The following is an 18802-nucleotide window of genomic DNA, read 5'->3' as shown; positions in this document are numbered from 1 at the left end:
CTTCCTCATCTGCTCCAGTTATGCCTCCTCCTCCTTCTCCTCCCTATATATATATAATTGCTCTCTGCCGCTAGTTCCTGCTCTGCACACCCACAACTGTGTAGGCTCACAGTTTGTGTCTCCCACTTAAACTTCTGCCTGAGCCCCATTGAGGTCACCTTTCTCCAATCCTTACAAGAGTCTCATGGACTATACTGCTTAGGCTAGCTTTGAATTGGGATCCTCAGATCTCAGCCTTCTGAGTAGCTAGAATTACAGGTGTAAGCCACTAATACCCGAAAGGAGCTAGTTGGTTTTTGTTGTTGTTGTTTTTCTGGTCGGTCATGAGACTTGAACTCAAGGCCTGGGTGCTGTCCCTCAGCAATTCAGTTCAAGGCTAGCACTCTACTACTTGAGTCACAGAGTCACTTCCTGCTTTCTGGTGGTTTATTGGAGATAAGAGTCTCGTGGACTTTCCTGCCTGAGCCGCAATCCTCAGATCACAGCCTCCTGAGTAGCTAGGATTATAGGCATGAGCCACCATTGCCCGGCTAAGATAGTTGCTTTTGAACATATGTTATCTAATTATGGGATAGAGATGGTTATTTTATTAAAATAAGCATCTCCAAGGAATGTGGTTTAGTGGTAGAGTGCTTGACTAGCATGCATGAAGCCCAGGGTTCTATTCCTCAGTCACATAAACAGAAAAAGTCAAAAGTGCACTGTGGCTCAAATGGTGAAGTGCTGGCCTTGAGCAAAAGAAGCTCAGGAACAGGGCCCAGACCCTGAATTCAAGCCCCAGGACTTGCAAAAAGAAAAAGAAAGAAAGAAAAAAAAATCATCTTAAGGAAAAGAAAATTTTGTTTTTCCTGTTTGTTGTCTAAGTTCCAAAAAATTGTTTTCTTTGGTTTCCAATTTCTTCATCACAATTTTTCCCCCCTCAGTGTCTAAGCACCAACTACCAGGTGTTTCCCCACACACATCCCCACTCTTCCAGCCACCATCTCAAGTCCATCTCTGGCAAAGTACAGTCTAAAGTCTTCCAGATCCCTTGGAGTGAGTCACACATCCTTTTCCAGAAGTCTCACCTTGGGAAGGGCAGCCTGTTAGATGGCCTAGTCATGGAGGTGGTTCAAGGGCCTTGAGGTCTAATCCTAATCTCTTCTGCTTTATAAAATACTTTCCTCCATGAGGTCACACAAGCCAGTCTGTAGGATTAGATGGTTTTGAGTTCTATTACTGTTCAAAGCTCTTTAACCTCTCCTTGAAGCCTGTGTTCTGATCCCAGCCTTTTTTTCCCCCTCAACCTAAGATGATTGTTGTTGTTGTTGTTATATCAATGAGGATTATGAGTATTTGTGATTTCATGCTAGAACTTGTTTTCCTCTGTAGTCTGTTTTTTTTTTCTTCCTCTGTTGTATAAAATAAACACCCCTTCCTTGACATCTGCTCTTGAAATTTTGACCTCTAAGGTAGACAATAAAGATTAGCCTTTTTCCTTTGAATACCCCCTGGAGACTTAGGATTCTGCTGTCTCAAGTCAGCAGGAGCTAGGCTCTCTGCTTTGCAAATCAAAAGGATCTTCTTTCTGGAAAAGGGCTGATAAATATGAGTCTCTTACTTGTGGAAGAGGCAGCTGGGGACACCTTTCACTGCATATGAATGATAAGCCATCCTCCAAGCCTGTTTGAATTGTCACAATGTTGCTGGAGACCCTGGCCCCTCAGAGAATAAATGGTTGTAAGGGAAATAATTTGAGTTTATAAAGTAGCAGGTTTGAAATCACATCTCTGTATTTAATTTTAGATTTAGAATACAAGCTAATCATGTGTTCTACACTATAAACTACATGGCAAGATCCTAACAATTGTAACTTTAAAAAATTGTGTAAAGTTGGGCTGGGAAGGTGGCTCAGTGGTAGAGTGCTTGCCTTGGATGAGGCCCTGGATTCAATTCCTCAGCACCACATAAGCAGAAGAAAAAAAAAAGCCGGAAGTGGCACTGTGGCTCAAGTGGTAGAGTGCTAGCCTTGAGCTGAAGAGCTGAGGGACAGCGCCCAGGCCCAGAGTTCAGGCCCCGTGACTGGACCCCCCCCACCCACAAAAAAAAAATGTGTAAAGTCAAACTAGAGTTTAAACTCAGGTTCATTTGCTTGCTAGTTGCTCTATCACTTGTACCATGCCTCCAGACCTTCTATTCCTCTGCTTATTTTTGAGACAGGGTCATGATTTTGTCTGGGCCAGTCTGGACCCCATCCTGTGAAGACTGAACAAAATATAGCAATCTGAGGTCTGGATTTCATTTTGTCTGGGAAATGTGTCAGCAACTCCCCTTGATCCTGAGCCCAAATTCCAGGAACAACCCTCTTTATGGTAAATTCCACTAACTACAGCTAATCAGCGGATAACAGGAAAAACCCAATGTTCCAGATGTTCCTGCAAGTTATGGACCACTCAGTTGCCACTCAGACAATCTGCTTTAGCCAATCATTTTGAAGAGCATCAACTCCATGAACCAGCCAATCCCTAGTACCTGGTCGGTTTTCCAAGGTGTGATATGATTTGTTAAGTGTTGCGATGATGCATAGAAGTCCCTAAAAGCCCTATAAAAACCCTGCTAGAGGAAGGGTCGGGGCTCTCAACTCTGACCCGCTGCATCGGTGATAGTTGTGAGTCTAGGCTCCATCTTGCAATAAAGGACTCTCATGTACTTGCATTGGTGGTCTTTGGGGATCCTTATCTGGGCACAAGAATCCTTCTATTAATGCTTTCTGCAATAGCTAGGATGAGAGGAAAATACCACTCTACCCAACTATTAGTTGGAGAGGAGCCTTGGGAACTTTCTGATAGGACTAGCTTCTAACTTCTATCCTGTGATTTCAATCTCTTGAATAGCTAGAATTGTGGGTATGAGCCACTGAGGACTTAACTGTAGCTTTTTTTTTTTTTGGTATCAGTCCTAGGCTTGAACTCAGGGCCTGTCTCTATGCTTCTTTTGCTCAAGGCCAGCACTTGTGCCACAGCACCACTTTTGGCTTTTTCTAAGTAATTGGAGACAGGAGTATCACAGCCTTTACTAGTCAAGCTGGCTTCAAAATAAGATCCTGGAATCTCAGCCTCCTGAGCAACTAGGGTTATAGGTGTAAGCCACCTGTGTCTTGCTTGATGTAACTCTTAATTGAAGATTGAAGGAGATAAAATCTCCTTAATAGGTGCTCAGTTATTCTCTCTCCACTCTAGTTTCCCCTATTCTTTATGATCACCAAACTTCAAGCTGTTGAGTAGATTGAATAATAGATTGTAATAGTAGACCCTAGTGGACTCTGGCAGGGGTTTTGAGGGTTTAAGAGTCCCCAATTTTTCCTACATCAAAGGTCAGATGAAAAGAAAGAGAAGAAAGAAAAGAAGGCAAGGGAGAAAAAGCCTTTTTTTTTTTTTTTGGTCAATCATGGGGCTTGAACTCTGGGCCTGGGCACTGTCCCTCAGCTCTTCAGTTCAAGGCCAGTGCTCTACCTCTTGAGCCACAGCGCCACTTCTGTTTTTCTGGTGGTTAATTGGAGATAAGAGGCTGACGGACTTTCCTGCCCAGGCTGGCTTTGAACCTCGATCCTCAGATCTCAGCCTCTTGAGTAGCTAGAATTACAGGCTTGAGCCACTGGCGCCCCATGGAGAAAAAGCTTTGTAGGAACCTAACAAGGATGAGCATATTTTCTAGATTAGAAAAGCAGGAATACATTCTCTTGGCAAATGATACAATGCCTGTATTTACTGAAATGTAGGGACAGACTTGTGAACAGCTTTCTCTAGATGAAATGATCCCCTTTCAGCAGGTTTCCAAGCAAACTGTGGTCAATCTGCCTGGCTTGGTCCCTGAACCCATTGAACATAGGTGTTTTATTGTTTTGTCACCTTAATGATAGCCAGCTTGTTAAGGATGAACCAAAAGGGAAGGGGTGGATGGTTGTAACTAATGAATCTGAATGATGCTGGAATGAATCCCTGACAGGAAGGTGATGGATGTAAATAAATCTAAATTTCTTTAGTTTCTGGCCCCGAGCCATGTGAGAAGGGTAGTTTGTGATTGATTGCTCTGAAGGAAAGATGGATGAGGACAGAAAAGTCTGGGAAGGAGAAGGGAGTAGAAGGTTATGAGCTTTTGGAGCAGCTAGGCAAGGCAAACTTTTTTCATGGAATTATCATATCTCTGGGATTTCTTTTTTCTTTTCTTTCTTTTCCTTCCTTCCTTCCTTCCTTCCTTCCTTCCTTCCTTTCTTTTTCTTTCTTTCCTTCCTTCCTTCCTTCCTTCCTTCCTTCCTTCCTTCCTTCCTTCCTTCCTTCCTTCCTTCCTTCCTTCCTTCCTTCCTTTCTTTCTTTCTTTCTTTCTTTCTTTCTTTCTTTCTTTCTTTCTTTCTTTGTTTTTCTTTTTTTGGTGACAATCCTGGGGCTTGAACTTAGAGCCTGAGTGTTGTCCCTGAGCTTTTTTTGCTCAAGGCTAGTACTCTACTACTTGAGCCATAGCTCCACCTCCAGCTTTTTGGTGGTTAATTGGAGATGAGGGTCTCATGGACTTTTCTGCCTGAGCTGGCTTTGAACCTTGATCCTCAGATCTCAGCCTCTTGAGTAGCTAAGATTACAAGCATGAGTCATCCAGCCCAGCTGTCTGGGATTTCTTAATGAAAACTTCTGTTAGGACCCCACAGTAACCAGACACTGGTAGCTCATGCCTGTAATCCTAGCTACTCAGGAGGCTGAGATCTGAGGATAAAGGTTCAAAGCCAGCCAGTTCCTGTGAGACTCTTATCTCCAATTAACTACTCAAAAACTGAAAGTGGTGCTGTGGCTCTAAGTAGGAGAGCACTAGCTTTGAGCAAAGAGCTCAGAGACAAAGCCTAGATCCTGAGTTCAAGCCCCACAACCAATAAAAGAAAAAAAAAGACTCTACAGTAAACACAAGGCTTGTTCTCCTGGAGTGATCATTTGATCAAGGTAGCAGGGATGATTTTGCTTCTGAAAATTCCCCCTGTGATTATTTTGAGCATATCGGCACAGAGGAAATATCAAGGCATTAGGTATCTGGATTCTTTGATAGAAATTCCTAACAAGGGAGTAAAGTGTGTTCGTTCATTTCCCTAGCTTTCAGGAAGGGAACTTTGGCATCCTTACTTATTCAAGGTTTAAACCTTAGGACCATATAACTTAATAATTTTATGTTTTCTTTCTAAGCCCCATGGAAATGTCTTTCTTTTTTCCTTCCTTCCTTCCTTCCTTCCTTTCTTTTTGGGTCCGGTTGTGGGGCCTGAACTCTGGGCCTGGGTGCTGTCCCTCAGCTCTTCAGCTCAAGGCTAGCACTCTACCACTTGAGCCACAGCGCCACTTCCGGCTTTTTTCTTTTTTTGCTTATGTGGTGCTGAGGAATCGAACCCAGGGCCTCAGGCATGCAAGGCAAGCGCTCTACCACTGAGCCACGTTCCCAGCCCCTCTTTCTTCCTTCCTTCCTTCCTTTCTTTCTTCCTCTTTCTTTCTTTCCTCCTTCCTTCCTTCCTTCCTTCCTTCCTTCCTTCCTTCCTTCCTTCCTTTCTTTCTTTCTTTCTTTCTTTCTTTCTTTCTTTCTTTCTTTCTTTCTTTCTTTCTTTCTTTCTTTCTTTCTTTCTTTCTTGTCATGGGACCTGAACTCTGGGCCTGGGCACTGTTCCTCAGCAGCTCTTCAGCTCAAGGCTAGTGCTCTACCACTTGAGCCAGAGCACCACTTCTGGCTTTTTCTGCTTATGTGGTGCTGAGGAATCAAACCCAGGGCCTCATGCATGCTAGGCAAACACTCTACCACCAAACCACATTCCCAGCCCCATCTTTTTTTCTTTAATTTAATTTTATTTTAAAGATGCTATACAGATGGGGAAATAATCATTTCTTTTTTATATAATATATATTTTTTATTGTAAAGATACTGTACAGAGGGGTTACAGTTACATGAGTAAGGCAATGAGTACATTTTCTTTCGAGCATTGTTATCCCCTCCTCTGTTTTTCTCCTACCATCCCTTCCCTCCCCACCCCTCCAACTCCTCCCTCCCCTGCCCCAAAGTTGTAAAGTTCATTTTCAACAAAGTGTCTTGTACATCTCATTGTTACAATGGGTCAACCTGTATCCTTATTTCAGCTTTTATTTCCCTTCCCCTCCCCAAATTAGAAAAATGTAAAATAATCATTTCTTTTGTTTGCCTTTTTTTTGGGGGGGGGAGGGTCGGTCATGAACTCTCTTGGCCTAGGCACTGTCCCTCTGCCCTTCAGCTCAAGGTGAGCACTCTACCACTTGTGCCACGAAGCCACTTCCAGTTTTGTGAGCGGTGTTTTGGAGATAAGAATCTCAGGTACTCTCCTGCCCAGGCTGGCTTTGAACCTGGGTCCTCAGATCTCAGCCTCCTGAGTAGCTAGGATTACAGGCGTGAGCCAGCAGTGCCTGGCTTGGATGCCTTTTCAAAGTTTAAAAGTTTTTGCCCTTAGTGTCTCTTCTATTCCTTCTTTCTATTACACTCTCTGTCTTTCTCTGTCATACTTTCTCTGTCATACTTCAGTGTATGTTTTTTAATCCCTTCCTTTGAAGTTAAGAGATAGGGAAAATCTCTTGTTTATGTCCTTGACATAGAAAGATGCTCTATGAAGCCAGGCGCCGGTGGCTCACACCTGCAATCCTAGCTACTCAGGAGGCTGAGATTTGAGAATCATGGTTCAAAGCCAGCCCAGGCAAGAAAGTCCATGAGACTCTTAGCTCCAATAAACCACTAGGAAACAGGAAGTATCACTGTGGCTCAAGTGGTAGAGCACTAGCCTTGAGCTGAAGAGCTCAGGAACAGCATCCAGGCCCAGAGTTCAAACCCTATGACCGACAAAAAAAAAAAAAAAGAAAAAAGGAAGGAAGGAAGGAAAGAAAGAAGGAAGAAAGGAAGAAAGGTCCTCTGTTGCTTGAGCCACACTTCTCAGCCCTTTATCCACCTTCCTTTTTTTTTTTTTCCTGAATAGGTTTTCTCATGCATGCCTAGGCCAGCTTGGATAATAGTCTGCTTATTTACACTTTCCATATAGCTACGATGACAGATGCCCATCATCAATTTCAATTATTGATTGAGATGGAAGCCTCTGTCTCTGGAGTAGCTAGGATTATAAGTGTGAGCCACTGGGCCCTAACTATATGCATGGTGGTTTAAAATTCACTAGAGGGTGAACTTTTAAAGCACTGGCTTATAGTTTCTCCAAAGATGCCAACTTCCTTTTTGAACTTCGCTTTTATTACTAACATAAATTTATTTATTTATTTATTTTTTGGGTCCGGTTGTGGGGCCTGAACTCTGGGCCTGGGCACTGTCCCTCAGCTCTTCAGCTCAAGGCTAGTGCTCTACCACTTGAGCCACAGCGCCACTTCCGGCTTTTTTCTTTTTGCTTATGTGGTGCTGGGAATCGAACCCAGGGCCTCAGGCATGCAAGGCAAGTGCTCTACCACTGAGCCACCTTCCCAGCCCACTAACATAAATTTAAAATCATGTTTAAGCACTTAAAAATAACACGTTTTCTGATGGCAAAAGTTTGTTTATTTAGATGAAAGTATAAGACAAAGGAAAATGATCTTGGCATTACATAATGGCAACTATGTTCATTGTATGTATCTCTGGGTGGGTAGGTCCTGAGGCTTGAACTTAGAGCCTATGGCTGGCCCTGAGCTTCTTTTCCTCAAGGCTAACACTCTATCACTTTAGCCATAACTCCACTTTTGGCTTTTTTTTGGTACTATATTAGAGATAAGAATCTCCCAGACTTTGCAGCCTGGGTTGGCTTCCAACCACAATCCTCATATTTCAGCCTTCAGAGTAGCTAGGTTTATAGGTGTGAGCCACCACTGCCTGGCATTATGTTCATATTTTTAAAAACAAAATTGATTCATCCTGAACATGCTATTTTGTAATAGCATGTTCACTTAGTATGATGTGGTTTTTTTGTTTTGTTTTGTTTTGTTTGGGTCCGGTTGTAGGGCCTGAACTGTGGGCCTGGGCGCTGTCCTTCAGCTCTTCAGCTCAAGGCTAGCGCTCTACCACTTGAGCCACAGCGCCACTTCCGGCTTTTTTTTTTCTTTTTGCTTATGTGGTGCTGAGGAATCAAACCCAGAGCCTCATGCATGCAAGGCAAGCGCTCTACCACTGAGCCACCTTCCCAGCCCCATGATGTGTGTTTTCTATTTACTAAAGATTTCTCAAGAATATTATTAGCAGTTAATAGTCTAGCTTAATTTAACTTGTTTTATTTAAAATAACAAGCTGGGGGCTGGGAAGGTGGCTCAGTGGTAGAGTGCTTGCCTTGCATGCATGAGGCCCTGGGTTCGATTCCTCAGCACCACATAAGCAAAAAGAAAAAAGCCGGAAGTGGCGCTGTGGCTCAAGTGGTAGAGCGCTAGCCTTGAGCTGAAGAGCTGAGGGACAGCACCCAGGCCCAGAGTTCAGGCCCCACAACCGGACCCCAAAAAAAAAATAATTAAAAATAAAATAAAATAAAATAACAAGCTGGGGTTTGTTTCCCCACTCTTGGTGATCAGTCATTTCAGCTGGTTTTTAAAAATCTCCCCACAGGAGAGAACCAGGCCTATTGAGAGAGATTCCCAAAGCTGAAATACTGAAATTTAAGAAACCAAGTGGACAAGAGCACAGGTCCTTATAGGGGAACTTCCTTTCTTCCAAAGATTACCATAGAAAGATCTAAATGAAAGAAGTAGAAACCACATCTTAGTCTCTTGCCCTGAGGTGCAGGACTCAATGTGGGGATACCTTAGGAAGTCCAAGTCAAAAACTAAAACACACTTTGATTGAATATGGTTCCAGTTCAAAGTTTTTCCCTATTCCTCAAATTGCTTAGGTTGCATTAAAATAACACCTTCTAAATCTGTGAGTCTGTATTGATTTCTTGTGTGTCAGTGTCTGGGAATTTTAAGTTTCTAGTTTCCTCTCTAGACCGTGTATAAATGGGACCCAGAAGCAGAACTTCCTCTTTCCTTCCTCCACCCCTTATTTCTTCTTCTTGCCCAACTCTTTCTGATTTTAAGATTTCTGAAGGCAGTGATGATAAAATGTTTCATCTGGATATATCCAAGAAACATTTGTTATAAAAATGAAGCTAAGGGGCTGGGAAGGTGGCTCAGTGGTAGAGCACTTGCCTTGCATGCATGAGGCCCTGGGTTCGATTCCTCAGCACCACATAAGCAGGAAAAAAAAAAGCTAGAAGTGGCGCTGTGGCTCAAGTGGTAGAGCGCTAACCTTGAGCTGAAGAGCTGAGGGACAGCGCCCAGGCCCAGAGTTCAGGCCCCACGACCGGACCCAAAAAAAAAAAAATTAAAAAATTAAAATAAAAATGAAGCTAAGTTCCCAATCTGGGAAAATAACAAAATAGCTCTCTGGGAAAAACCCTTTTTGTAGGACATTGTCATAACTTAGGGTCACTTATCCACTTAGTGTGACCATTCCTTCTTTTAGGTTCCAGAGTTGGTTTATGAGCTAGGAAATTCCTTGCATGGGGAGAACTTTTCAAAAGTGCATACTCAGGTGAAAACCCCACCACAGAAAAAGTCTTCCAAACAGGAGATGGTCTCTTACTTTTCTTCATAATTTGCAGTTGGTCAGAGGGGGAAGTTTGGTCCAGAGCAGAGCTGAACAGTCTAAAGAGAACTCTCATTTTTGTGTGTCTCTCACTGCTAGATGCACAACCAAGAGGGACATGGCCTGAAACTTAAAGGAACAGAGTGCCTCTGGAGACTGGACCCCCAGACAAACTTCTATTTTTAGCAAGCTGCCTTAAGTCACTTGTAGGAAAGATTGGTTCTAGAAGTCAGGAGGCCCACATTCTAATTCCAGTTCTACCAAAAACATGCTGTATAATGTTGGGCCTCTAGTTCCTCATCTGTAGCAAATACCATGAGACCCACAATCAAACCCTGTGATTTTCCAGTTGTTTTCCAATGTCTGCTTCCTCCAAGAGAGAAGCTGTGTGCCTCTCCACTGTTATGCAACTGAGCAGGTGACTTTGTGAGGCATTTTCAGGCACTGCCCTTGCTGGGGGAGCGGGTGCTTCCTGGGAAACGTGCACAGTAATACTTGTTCACAATTTGCCTGCACTGGTCACACTTGACTGTGCAGCACCACTGAAATTTGCAATTACAGCTCCTCACGGCCTCAGTTCGCCTCTCTTCCACCTGCAGCCCACACTCAGTGCACAGGCGCCCACAGCTGCATTGCTCCCATCTAGATGTATTACGGCTGTTCTGTAGGCACTCGCGACCCTCTGTGCCATAGATACCCAGGCTGGTATTGCGGGTACAGTAGTCTGGAGATTCCTCTAAAAAGATCAGCTCCTCCTCTGCGCTAGGAAGGAAGGCTTCAGCGGGAGCCCAGCCACTCTCAGCGCTGTTCCCAGCCCTTAGCTGTCGCTTATCCATCTCAATTTTCAGTGCCTGCTCATACTTGGTCTTTAGGTAGTTTCCCATCTCCCGGAAGTCTGCTAGCTGCAGCCAACAGGTCTGGATGCTGCAGCTCCCTGAGATGCCGTGACATTTGCAAATCCTTTTCATGGTGGCTCTCACTGCCTTCAGAGAGAGAGAGAAACACAAAAGAATGAATGGCTCTTGGTAAGGAAGGCCAATGGCCAACAATTAAATGGGCTATTTTACAGCTGTGCTTTTTTTTTTTTTTTTCCGGGGCTGAGGACCGAACCCAGGGCCTTGCCCAGGCCAGGCGGTGCCCTTCCGCTGAGCTAAATCCCCAGCCCCACAGCTGTGCTTTTTTTGCTTAGATGAAACATAGGATGATTGAAGAAGTTTATAAAAAATACTTCAATGAGACTGTTCAGGGGTTTAAAGGCCTGACAATGGGGATTTTAAGTCAGTGTCTCGGCCTGACTAGGAGAGAGCTCGGACAACGTTCGAAGTGAACTCTCATCACTTGTAGAGCAGGTTTGCTTATTTGTTTCTCACTTTGTGTGTGTGGTTGGGTTTGTTTTTTTTTTATTGTTTGTTTGGTTTGGTTTTTTTTGTTGTTTGGGACTAGGAATTTAGTTTAGGGTTTCATGCTTATTAGGCAAGCACTTTACCATTTGAGACCTGTCCCAGTCAGGATTTTTTGTGTGCTGGTAGTGGGGCTTGAACTCAAAGGCTGGCACTATTCTTAGGCTTCTCTCCCCAACGCCAAGGCTGTTGCTCTACCACTTGAAACATACTCCTGGTTTTTTGCTGGTTAACTGGAGATAAGAGTCTTGTTTTTGTCTGCCTGGGCTGACTTTGGACCTCAAACCTCATATCTCAGCTTGGTGAGTAGCTAGAATTATAGGCATGAGCCACTCGTGCCCAGCTTCTTTCTATTATTATTATTATTATTATTATTTTATTCAATTGTGGGCTTGACCTCAGGGCCTGCTGCTGTCCCTGAGCATTTTGGCTCAATGCCAACACTCTACCACTTTGAGCCACAGTGCCACTTCTGGTTTTCTGTTGGTTAATTGGAGATAAGAGTCTCTTGGACTTTCCTGTTGGGTTGGCTTTGAACCATGATCCTCAGATCTCAGCCTCTTGAGTACATAGGATTACTGGCGTGAGCCACCAGCACTAGGCTCCAATTTTTTTTTTTTTTTTGGTCAGTCATGGGGCTGAACTCTGGGCTTGGGCGCTGTTCAGCTCTTCAGCTCAAGGCTAGCACTCTACTTCTTGAGCCACAGCACCACTTCCAGTTTTGTTTTGTTTTTGGTCAGTTGTGGGGCTTGAACTCTGGACTTGGGCGCTGTCCCTGCGCTCTTCAGCTCAAGGCGAGTGCTCTAGCACTTGAGCCACAGTGCCACTTCTGGTTTTCTAGTGGTTTATTGGAGATAAGAGTTTCACGGGAGCCGGGGGCCGGTGGCTCATGCCTGTAACCCTAGCTACTCAGGAGGCTGAGATCTGAGGATCACGGTTTAAAGCCAGCCCGGGCAAGAAAGAACATGAGACTCCTATCTCCAATAAACCACTAAAAAAACCATAAGTGGTGCTGTGGCTCAAGCGGTAGAGCTCTGGCCTTGAGCTGAAGAGTGCAGGGACAGTGCCCAGGCCCAGAGTTCAAGCCCCACTACCAAAAAAAAAAAAAAAAAAAAGAGTCTCACAGACTTTCCTGCTCGGGCTGGCTTTGAACCACGATCCTCAGATCTCAGCCTCCTGAGTAGCTAGGATTACAGGCGTGAGCCACCGGTGCCCAGCTTAGGCTCCATTATTTTTTAAAAAACAGTTTTCTCTATCAGCCCAGCTGGAGTAAGAGTTGAATAAAATTGAGGGGTGTCTTTATAGGTGAATTGGGAGCATACTTGCTTAGCACAAGGCCCTGGGTTCAAATCCTCAGAGAGAGGTGGGGGGAGAGGAGAGAAAGGAGAGAGAGAAGAAAGAGGAGTGAGGTAGAAAGGGGAAAGAGAGGGATTGAATAGAATTATGAAGGAAGTACTTGGACCATTATAAAGGAAAATATGATTGCTGACACTGTTTTACTGCCTTGAAGCTGTGAGCCTGAGTATTTGTGATGATTTGGATTCACCCTCTAGGCCCTCTTTCAGAGGGACAGGAGCTCGTGGAGTCTGATCCCCTTATGCTGGACAGCCCTGAAATCTAGGTACAGATTCACAGGGAAATTTCTATGATTTTTTTTAACTCCAATTTGCTTCCAGATTTGAGTTCAAATACTTCCCCATCAGAAGTCCTAGGGGAGAAGAGACTCCTCAAAGAAACTTGTATCCGTTTCAATAATTCACAGCCCAGACAGACTTTAGGACACCAGGCTGGACAATAATGTTAATGTTCTAGAACAAGTGATTATAATTTTAATCCATGGAAACAAAATCTTGATTGTCTATCACTCTGTGTCCTCAGAAAACTGCATGTGAAGAAGAATAGAGCCTGAAGATCTGAGTTCATTGCCTGCCTTTGAGGTATATAGTTGTAGTGCCTTGGATAAGCCACTGGGCCTAGACCTAATTGGCTTTGTTAAACAGAGAATGGGAATAGCTGTCTGTCTTGCTGGATGGTTGTGGGGATGAAACAGAGGTATGAGGCAGCTCTTGGTAAGCTTTGAAAGTCTAGATAGAAGTGAAGCTGTTGCCAACATTGGCCAACTCCTATACCCACCAGCCTGCCGGCCCTGTTGTTGTGTAGATTCATCAGGGCTCTGGCATCCTTTCCCTTCTCCAAACTGTCCACAAAGAGTTTGGAGATCCTTTCCCCAAATTCCACATTGTCGCTGCAGCCTCCCCAGATCCAGCCATGGCCTCCTATATATAAGGAAAGAATAAGTTCTGCATACAGCTCCCTGCTAAGTCCCAGAAGAAGAGTCACGGTATTTTTGGAGAATACAATCAAACCATCCCAAGAGCGCTGGGAAGGCATAAGGCTATAACTGAAGATGAGATAGGCACATGGGTTAGGTGGAAAGAGTCCTATTCCCAATACCCGTTACTGACACTTCTCAGCTCTGAACAATAAGTCGTCTATACCCCAGTAAATGTAGGCACACAGGGCTGATCCAGACGATTATAAAGGTTCACCACATCTCAGGTTTTCTGGAACTCTACACCATTATTCTACAATGCTCTTGTTAGAGTCCCCTCTTTACTAGTGACAAACCTGAGTTTCTTTGGTCTACAAATAGTTGAATATTTTTGAGTTACAGACAAGCCATTCTAACACAAAGGCTAACTTCAAACTTTCTTTGGCTTTTTTATTTTTTAATTCCCAATCATCTAATGTTTTTAGAGCTACTTGCTAATAATCCTTGGACTCACTGACCCAGTCTTAATTCTTAAGAGTCTTGATCCAGGAGTTCCTACTAGTGAAAGGGTGGTGGGAGTATAGGGATGTGAAGAACTTTGACCTTTAGCAACTCAGCTCTGAAGCTCCTCCCCTTTTCCTACTCCAATCTGAAAACCCAGCTTACCTGTTTTTCCATTTTTTGACTCATCACAGCCACAGTTTTCAAAGTCACCCATGCTACAGTTCTTGGTGATGGTGTACATAACTCCAGCAGAGCTGATAGCATGAATGAAAGAAGTCTCCCTAGTAGCTTTGGAGAGAAAGAGGAAACTAACTAAATAATTGGTCCTCAATGATGTGAAGCAGGTTTTGGAAAACCAATGTTCCTATTACCACCACTGCCCCCGCCCCCTCCAACCTCCTTTGGGCTTAAAGAGGATGCTCTCCTTGGATAACAGTGCATGCCTTGCCAGCCACCTCAATTCAAAGAGGAAGTTCTGGGCATCTCCATGCTACAGATGGAGAAGTTAAAACCCAGAGACAGAATGAGGAGACCAAAGGCCATTCTCTCCATTCTTGGTGTTGAGATCATGACCCTGCTGTCCTGAAATGCACAGAGGGTGAGATGAAAGGCCATAAGGCTTGTTTAGGAAAGAGAGAAACACATTTTCTGACCACCAGTCTGGGCCATGTGCTATCACAAGGGTTATGGTTTCTGATATTGAGCTCTTAAACTTTGGTACTGAGGTTTAAACTCAGGGCTTCATGTTTGCTAGGCAGGTACTCTACTGCCCTCTGAGCTCTTTCCTATTTTTTTTTTTTTACCTGCATCATATATCCTTTTAGTATATTCCTATTCTGTATTTAAATCCCATTAGAATGTGGGGGAGATAGTTGTTTCTGCCACCCCTTTGGCAGAACTCGGGTTTCAGCTCAGGGCCTTGGGCTTGCTAGGCTGGCATTCTACACCTGAACCACTCGCCGACCCTGCTTCTTGCTGCTTATTCTGGAGATGGGGTCTAGCAGACTTTTTTGCCCAGGCTGTCCTCAAACTGCCATCCTCTGGATCTTAGCTTCCTGAGTAGTGTGAAGCATTAGTGTCTGCTACCTTGGTTATTTTCTAGGAGGGCTTTTGCTTTATGCCCAGGCTGGCATGGGCTGTGATCCTACTACTTGTGCTTCCCCTGTGTCATTGGGGATGACACGCATTGTGCCCAGCCAAGCCACTGGCTGAAATGGAGTCTTGTGAACCGCTGTTTGCTGGAGCTGGTCTTGAACAGTGATCTCTGGCAAAGAGCGCTGATTTCTATCTTCCAAATAGCTAAGATTACAGGTTTGAGTCACCACACCCTGCTTTGCCCTACCCTCTCTACTCACTTTCCCACAACTTTTCTTCGGCAATTCTATTCTACAAAAATGGCTCTTAAGCTGGCCACCAGTAGCTCACGCCTGTAATCCTAGCTACTCAAGGAGGCTGACACCTGAGAATTGCAGTTCAAAGCCAGCCCGGGCAAGAAAGTATGTGAGACTCTTATCTTCAATTAACTACCAGAAAACTTGAAGTAGTGCTGTGGCTTAAGTGGTAGAGCACTGGCCTTGAGCTGAAGAGCTCAGGGACATGCCCATGCTCATAGTTCAAGCCCCAGGACTGACTAAAAAAAAAAAAAGATTTTTATGTAAACCACTTTACAGTTATATATAAACATAGATGTCATGCACACATTCACATACACACACAGCCCACCCAAAGTCAAGTCAAGGTGATTATTCAACTTCACTCTTGTTGGATTTTTATGATAATTGAGAAGATACAAAACTCCTTTGTGCTGCAAACACAGAGACCTTTTCCTAATTTTATTTCATGCAAATCAAATAAAGGTGTGTACAATCACAAATACAGACAGTGCACAAATGCCAGAAGTGGAGCTGTGGCTCAAAGTGATAAAGCACTAGCCTTGAGAAAAAAAAACTCAGATACAGCGCTTAGGCCCTGAGTTCAAACCCATGACTGCCAACACACACACACACACACACACACACACACACACACACACACACACACACACACACACCCCAAAACTAGAACAAGCAAGGCAATGGTGGATCATGCCTGAAAGCTACTCTTAAGATCTCAAAGCCAGTCCAGGCAGGCACTCTTATCTCCAATAAATCACAAAAATCTACAAATGGAGCTGTGGTTCAAGTGGTCGAGCACTAGCCTTGTGCAAAAAAGCTGAGTGACAGTGTCAAGGCCCTGAATTTAAACCCCAGGACTGGCAACAAAACAAAACAAAAATAAAAAACCTAGAACAATTTCTTAGATTTGTAACAAGACATTCCTGTCTCTGGGATTAAGAAGGGAAGATAATTTATTCAATGCCACATAGTAAGGAAATGACAGGCCAGCACATCACTGCCATTTTTCTTTTTTTTTTGAGGGGGGTCCGGTCATGGGGCCTGAACTCTGGGCCTGGACGCTGTCCCTCAGCTCTTCAGCTCAAGGCTAGTGCTCTACCACCTGAGCCACAGCGCCACTTCCAGCTTTTTTTCTTTTTGCTTATGTGGTGCTGAGGAATCAAACCCAGGACCTCAGGCATGCAAGGCAAGCAAGCGCTTTACCACTGAGCCACCTTCCCAGCCCCACTGCCATTTTTCCATTTCACTGTACACACATACACATAACACACACACACACACACACACACACACACACGTTCACACACACCATATGCACATGTGCTGACTGACTGAAATATGTCCCCTGTACAGGTGTGCTCCCACACAAACTTACCACCTCTCAGCCTGTTGTGAGTGGAGAGCTGGAGAGCATTTTCAGGGCAGTTCCATCGCTCCCAAGCAAACTGGAACTTACACTCCTCAATGCCACTCTGGGCACCCAAAGCCACGCTGGTAGTGTAGGTTAGATAGGCCTGGCAAAGGGAAAAGGACTGTGAGTTTCCACCTGTCACAGGTCTCCTGAGGTGGGGCAGCAGGCAAGACTTAGGGTTTCTGGGTGAGGGGGTCTGGCACTGTCTCCTCCTCCCCTGTTTTCTCCAGAAGAATCCCCTTAGGAATGGAAAGTATGAAAAGGGAAGCTGAGACCATCTTACCTTGGGACCTGTGATCAGGAAATTGTTCACTGACCTACCAAAAAGAGAATAGGGGAGGCAGACATGAATGGGGATACCAGTGGGAATGAGTGGTAAGAAGTGAGGGCTAGAGAGAAGGACTTACCAGGCAGAGGCACTGAAGTTGGCACAGCACATGCCCACAGCCACCCACAGCATAAACAGGTTACCCATGGTCTTGCCCACCCCAGAGAATCAGGTCCAACCCAGGGCCAAGTAAGAAAAGTGAGGAAAGGGCAGCGTCTTTCTCAGTATTTATGTGAGCAAATTCTGAATGGCCAAGGGAGAAAAATCAACAGCCCTTCTCATTTGTCCCTCATTTACAGGGCTGCAGGAGCCACTGACCCAATGGGGGACCAAGGAGGAGGGATTCAGACCAGAGCCTTTAAGGAAGCCCCGCCCAGGCCAGCCAGGCCAGCGCTTCTTCCCTCCCAGACTGAGAGGCTGAAGCCTTTCTCCTACCTTAAAGGTCACTAAATATAGTCTATTTCTGCTTGGGTGGGAGGTGGAGGGGGGAAGGAGGGGCCATTTCTCAGAAATCACATACCCCAGAGCCTAGGCCCCCTAATCTGAACAAAGATCACTTATCCTTAGGAGTTCCTTATCTATTAATGAGACCTTATTCTTTGGGAATAATCATAGAGACACTCTAATCTTCACCCCTTCTTTCTCCTTTACCCAAATAAGTAAGTGTACTATCCCTACCTCTTCTCTCAGTGATGAACTTGTCTAACCCATCTCCAGATTATGAATTGCTTATATAATCTGTGAACTTTTCTTTCTAATACTAATACCAGTTTTAGAAGGAAGGATGCTGGCAGTTGATCCCAGGGCCTTATGCATGCTGGGCACATGTTCTACTACTGAGCAACACTCCTAATCAACTTATAAATACCACTGCATTGCTAGAGTTTGGGCTATGTAGGCAGAAATTTTAGAAGGTATGAGAGTCCCCAAAAGACAAGCTGAGAGACCTGAAAGGATTGGGAGTAAGGAATGCCTCCTCCCAACAAGAACTCTCAGAATGCTCAGAGTTTCCTGAAAAGATCAATCAGTCCTGGCTTGAAGGGAATGCAGATTTCTATCCCGGTGTTGGCTATTTCTACACCAAACTTTCTGGGAACTTGGGGATTGACAAAAATCTATGCTAACTATAAGCCATTTATTGCTTACGCTTGCTTCTTAAGATTAAAAAAAAAAGTGATTTATCACGAGTAAAATTATATCACATGATTGGTGCTTAATCTTAAGGATTAAGATTGTATCACATGATTGGTGCTTGTGACTAAGGAAATTGTGATTTCACTTTCTGTGTATGCACCTGTACCCTACTCAATAAATACCTTGTAAAATGGACCCAGGACAACTGAAGCTTAAGGCCCAGTGTCCTAAACCTCAGTTCCACAGTCTAGTGTCCATTAATTACTGTCTTGTCCCTGGTCACTGCGGCTTGCAACCAGAAGGTGTCTGGATAATGAAGGAAAGAAGGAAGGAAAGATCTGTGCCTGTAACAGGGACTGAAGGCACATTAGGCAGGACTGGGGATGATAGGAAGGAGTAGAGGTCTTTCCTGGTTGGTTGTTGAAGCTTTTTCCTAGGGCTGGGGAAGGAAGAGTAGTTCAAGATAAAGCATAGATGGGCAGTCACCGTTTTGCATCATCATCCAGTGATGATCATTGTACTCAGATTGGTTTCCAGCATCCTAAGCCAAAGGGAAGCCTAGTGATTCCCCTACCAAAGGCATTCTGGGATCCAAGGAGTTCCTGGGCCTTTTAAAGGCCATAGACTTAAGTATAGGCCAGGAATGATGTCTCCTCACTGATTGCTGTTCTTCTGAGTTACAATAAGTACAGAAATAGAGTGTTTAGAAATGTTTATAGCAATTTGATGGAGGAATTTAAACTATATTGA

General features: G+C 44.3%; 1 protein-coding gene across 1 annotated transcript; it reads right to left on the bottom strand.

The window, feature by feature from the left end:
• Positions 1 to 10046: 10046 nt before the first annotated feature.
• On the bottom strand, positions 10047 to 17071 carry Wnt8a (Wnt family member 8A). The gene is made up of 6 exons (XM_042692216.1): positions 16998 to 17071; positions 16874 to 16907; positions 16555 to 16693; positions 13948 to 14073; positions 13143 to 13285; positions 10047 to 10592 (listed from the first exon to the last, which is right to left on the bottom strand). Exons 1-6 carry the CDS (start codon positions 17063 to 17065, stop codon positions 10047 to 10049), a joined length of 1056 nt encoding a protein of 351 aa, XP_042548150.1. The 5' UTR covers positions 17066 to 17071.
• Between the last annotated feature and the right edge of the window lie 1731 nt (positions 17072 to 18802).

The sequence above is a fragment of the Dipodomys spectabilis genome, unplaced genomic scaffold (assembly GCF_019054845.1).
Source record: "Dipodomys spectabilis isolate Male_0828 unplaced genomic scaffold, ASM1905484v1 ptg000147l, whole genome shotgun sequence".
Lineage (NCBI taxonomy): Eukaryota > Metazoa > Chordata > Mammalia > Rodentia > Heteromyidae > Dipodomys > Dipodomys spectabilis.
Note: the sequence above shows the minus strand (reverse complement) of the source record. Positions and strands in the feature narration are given on the sequence as shown.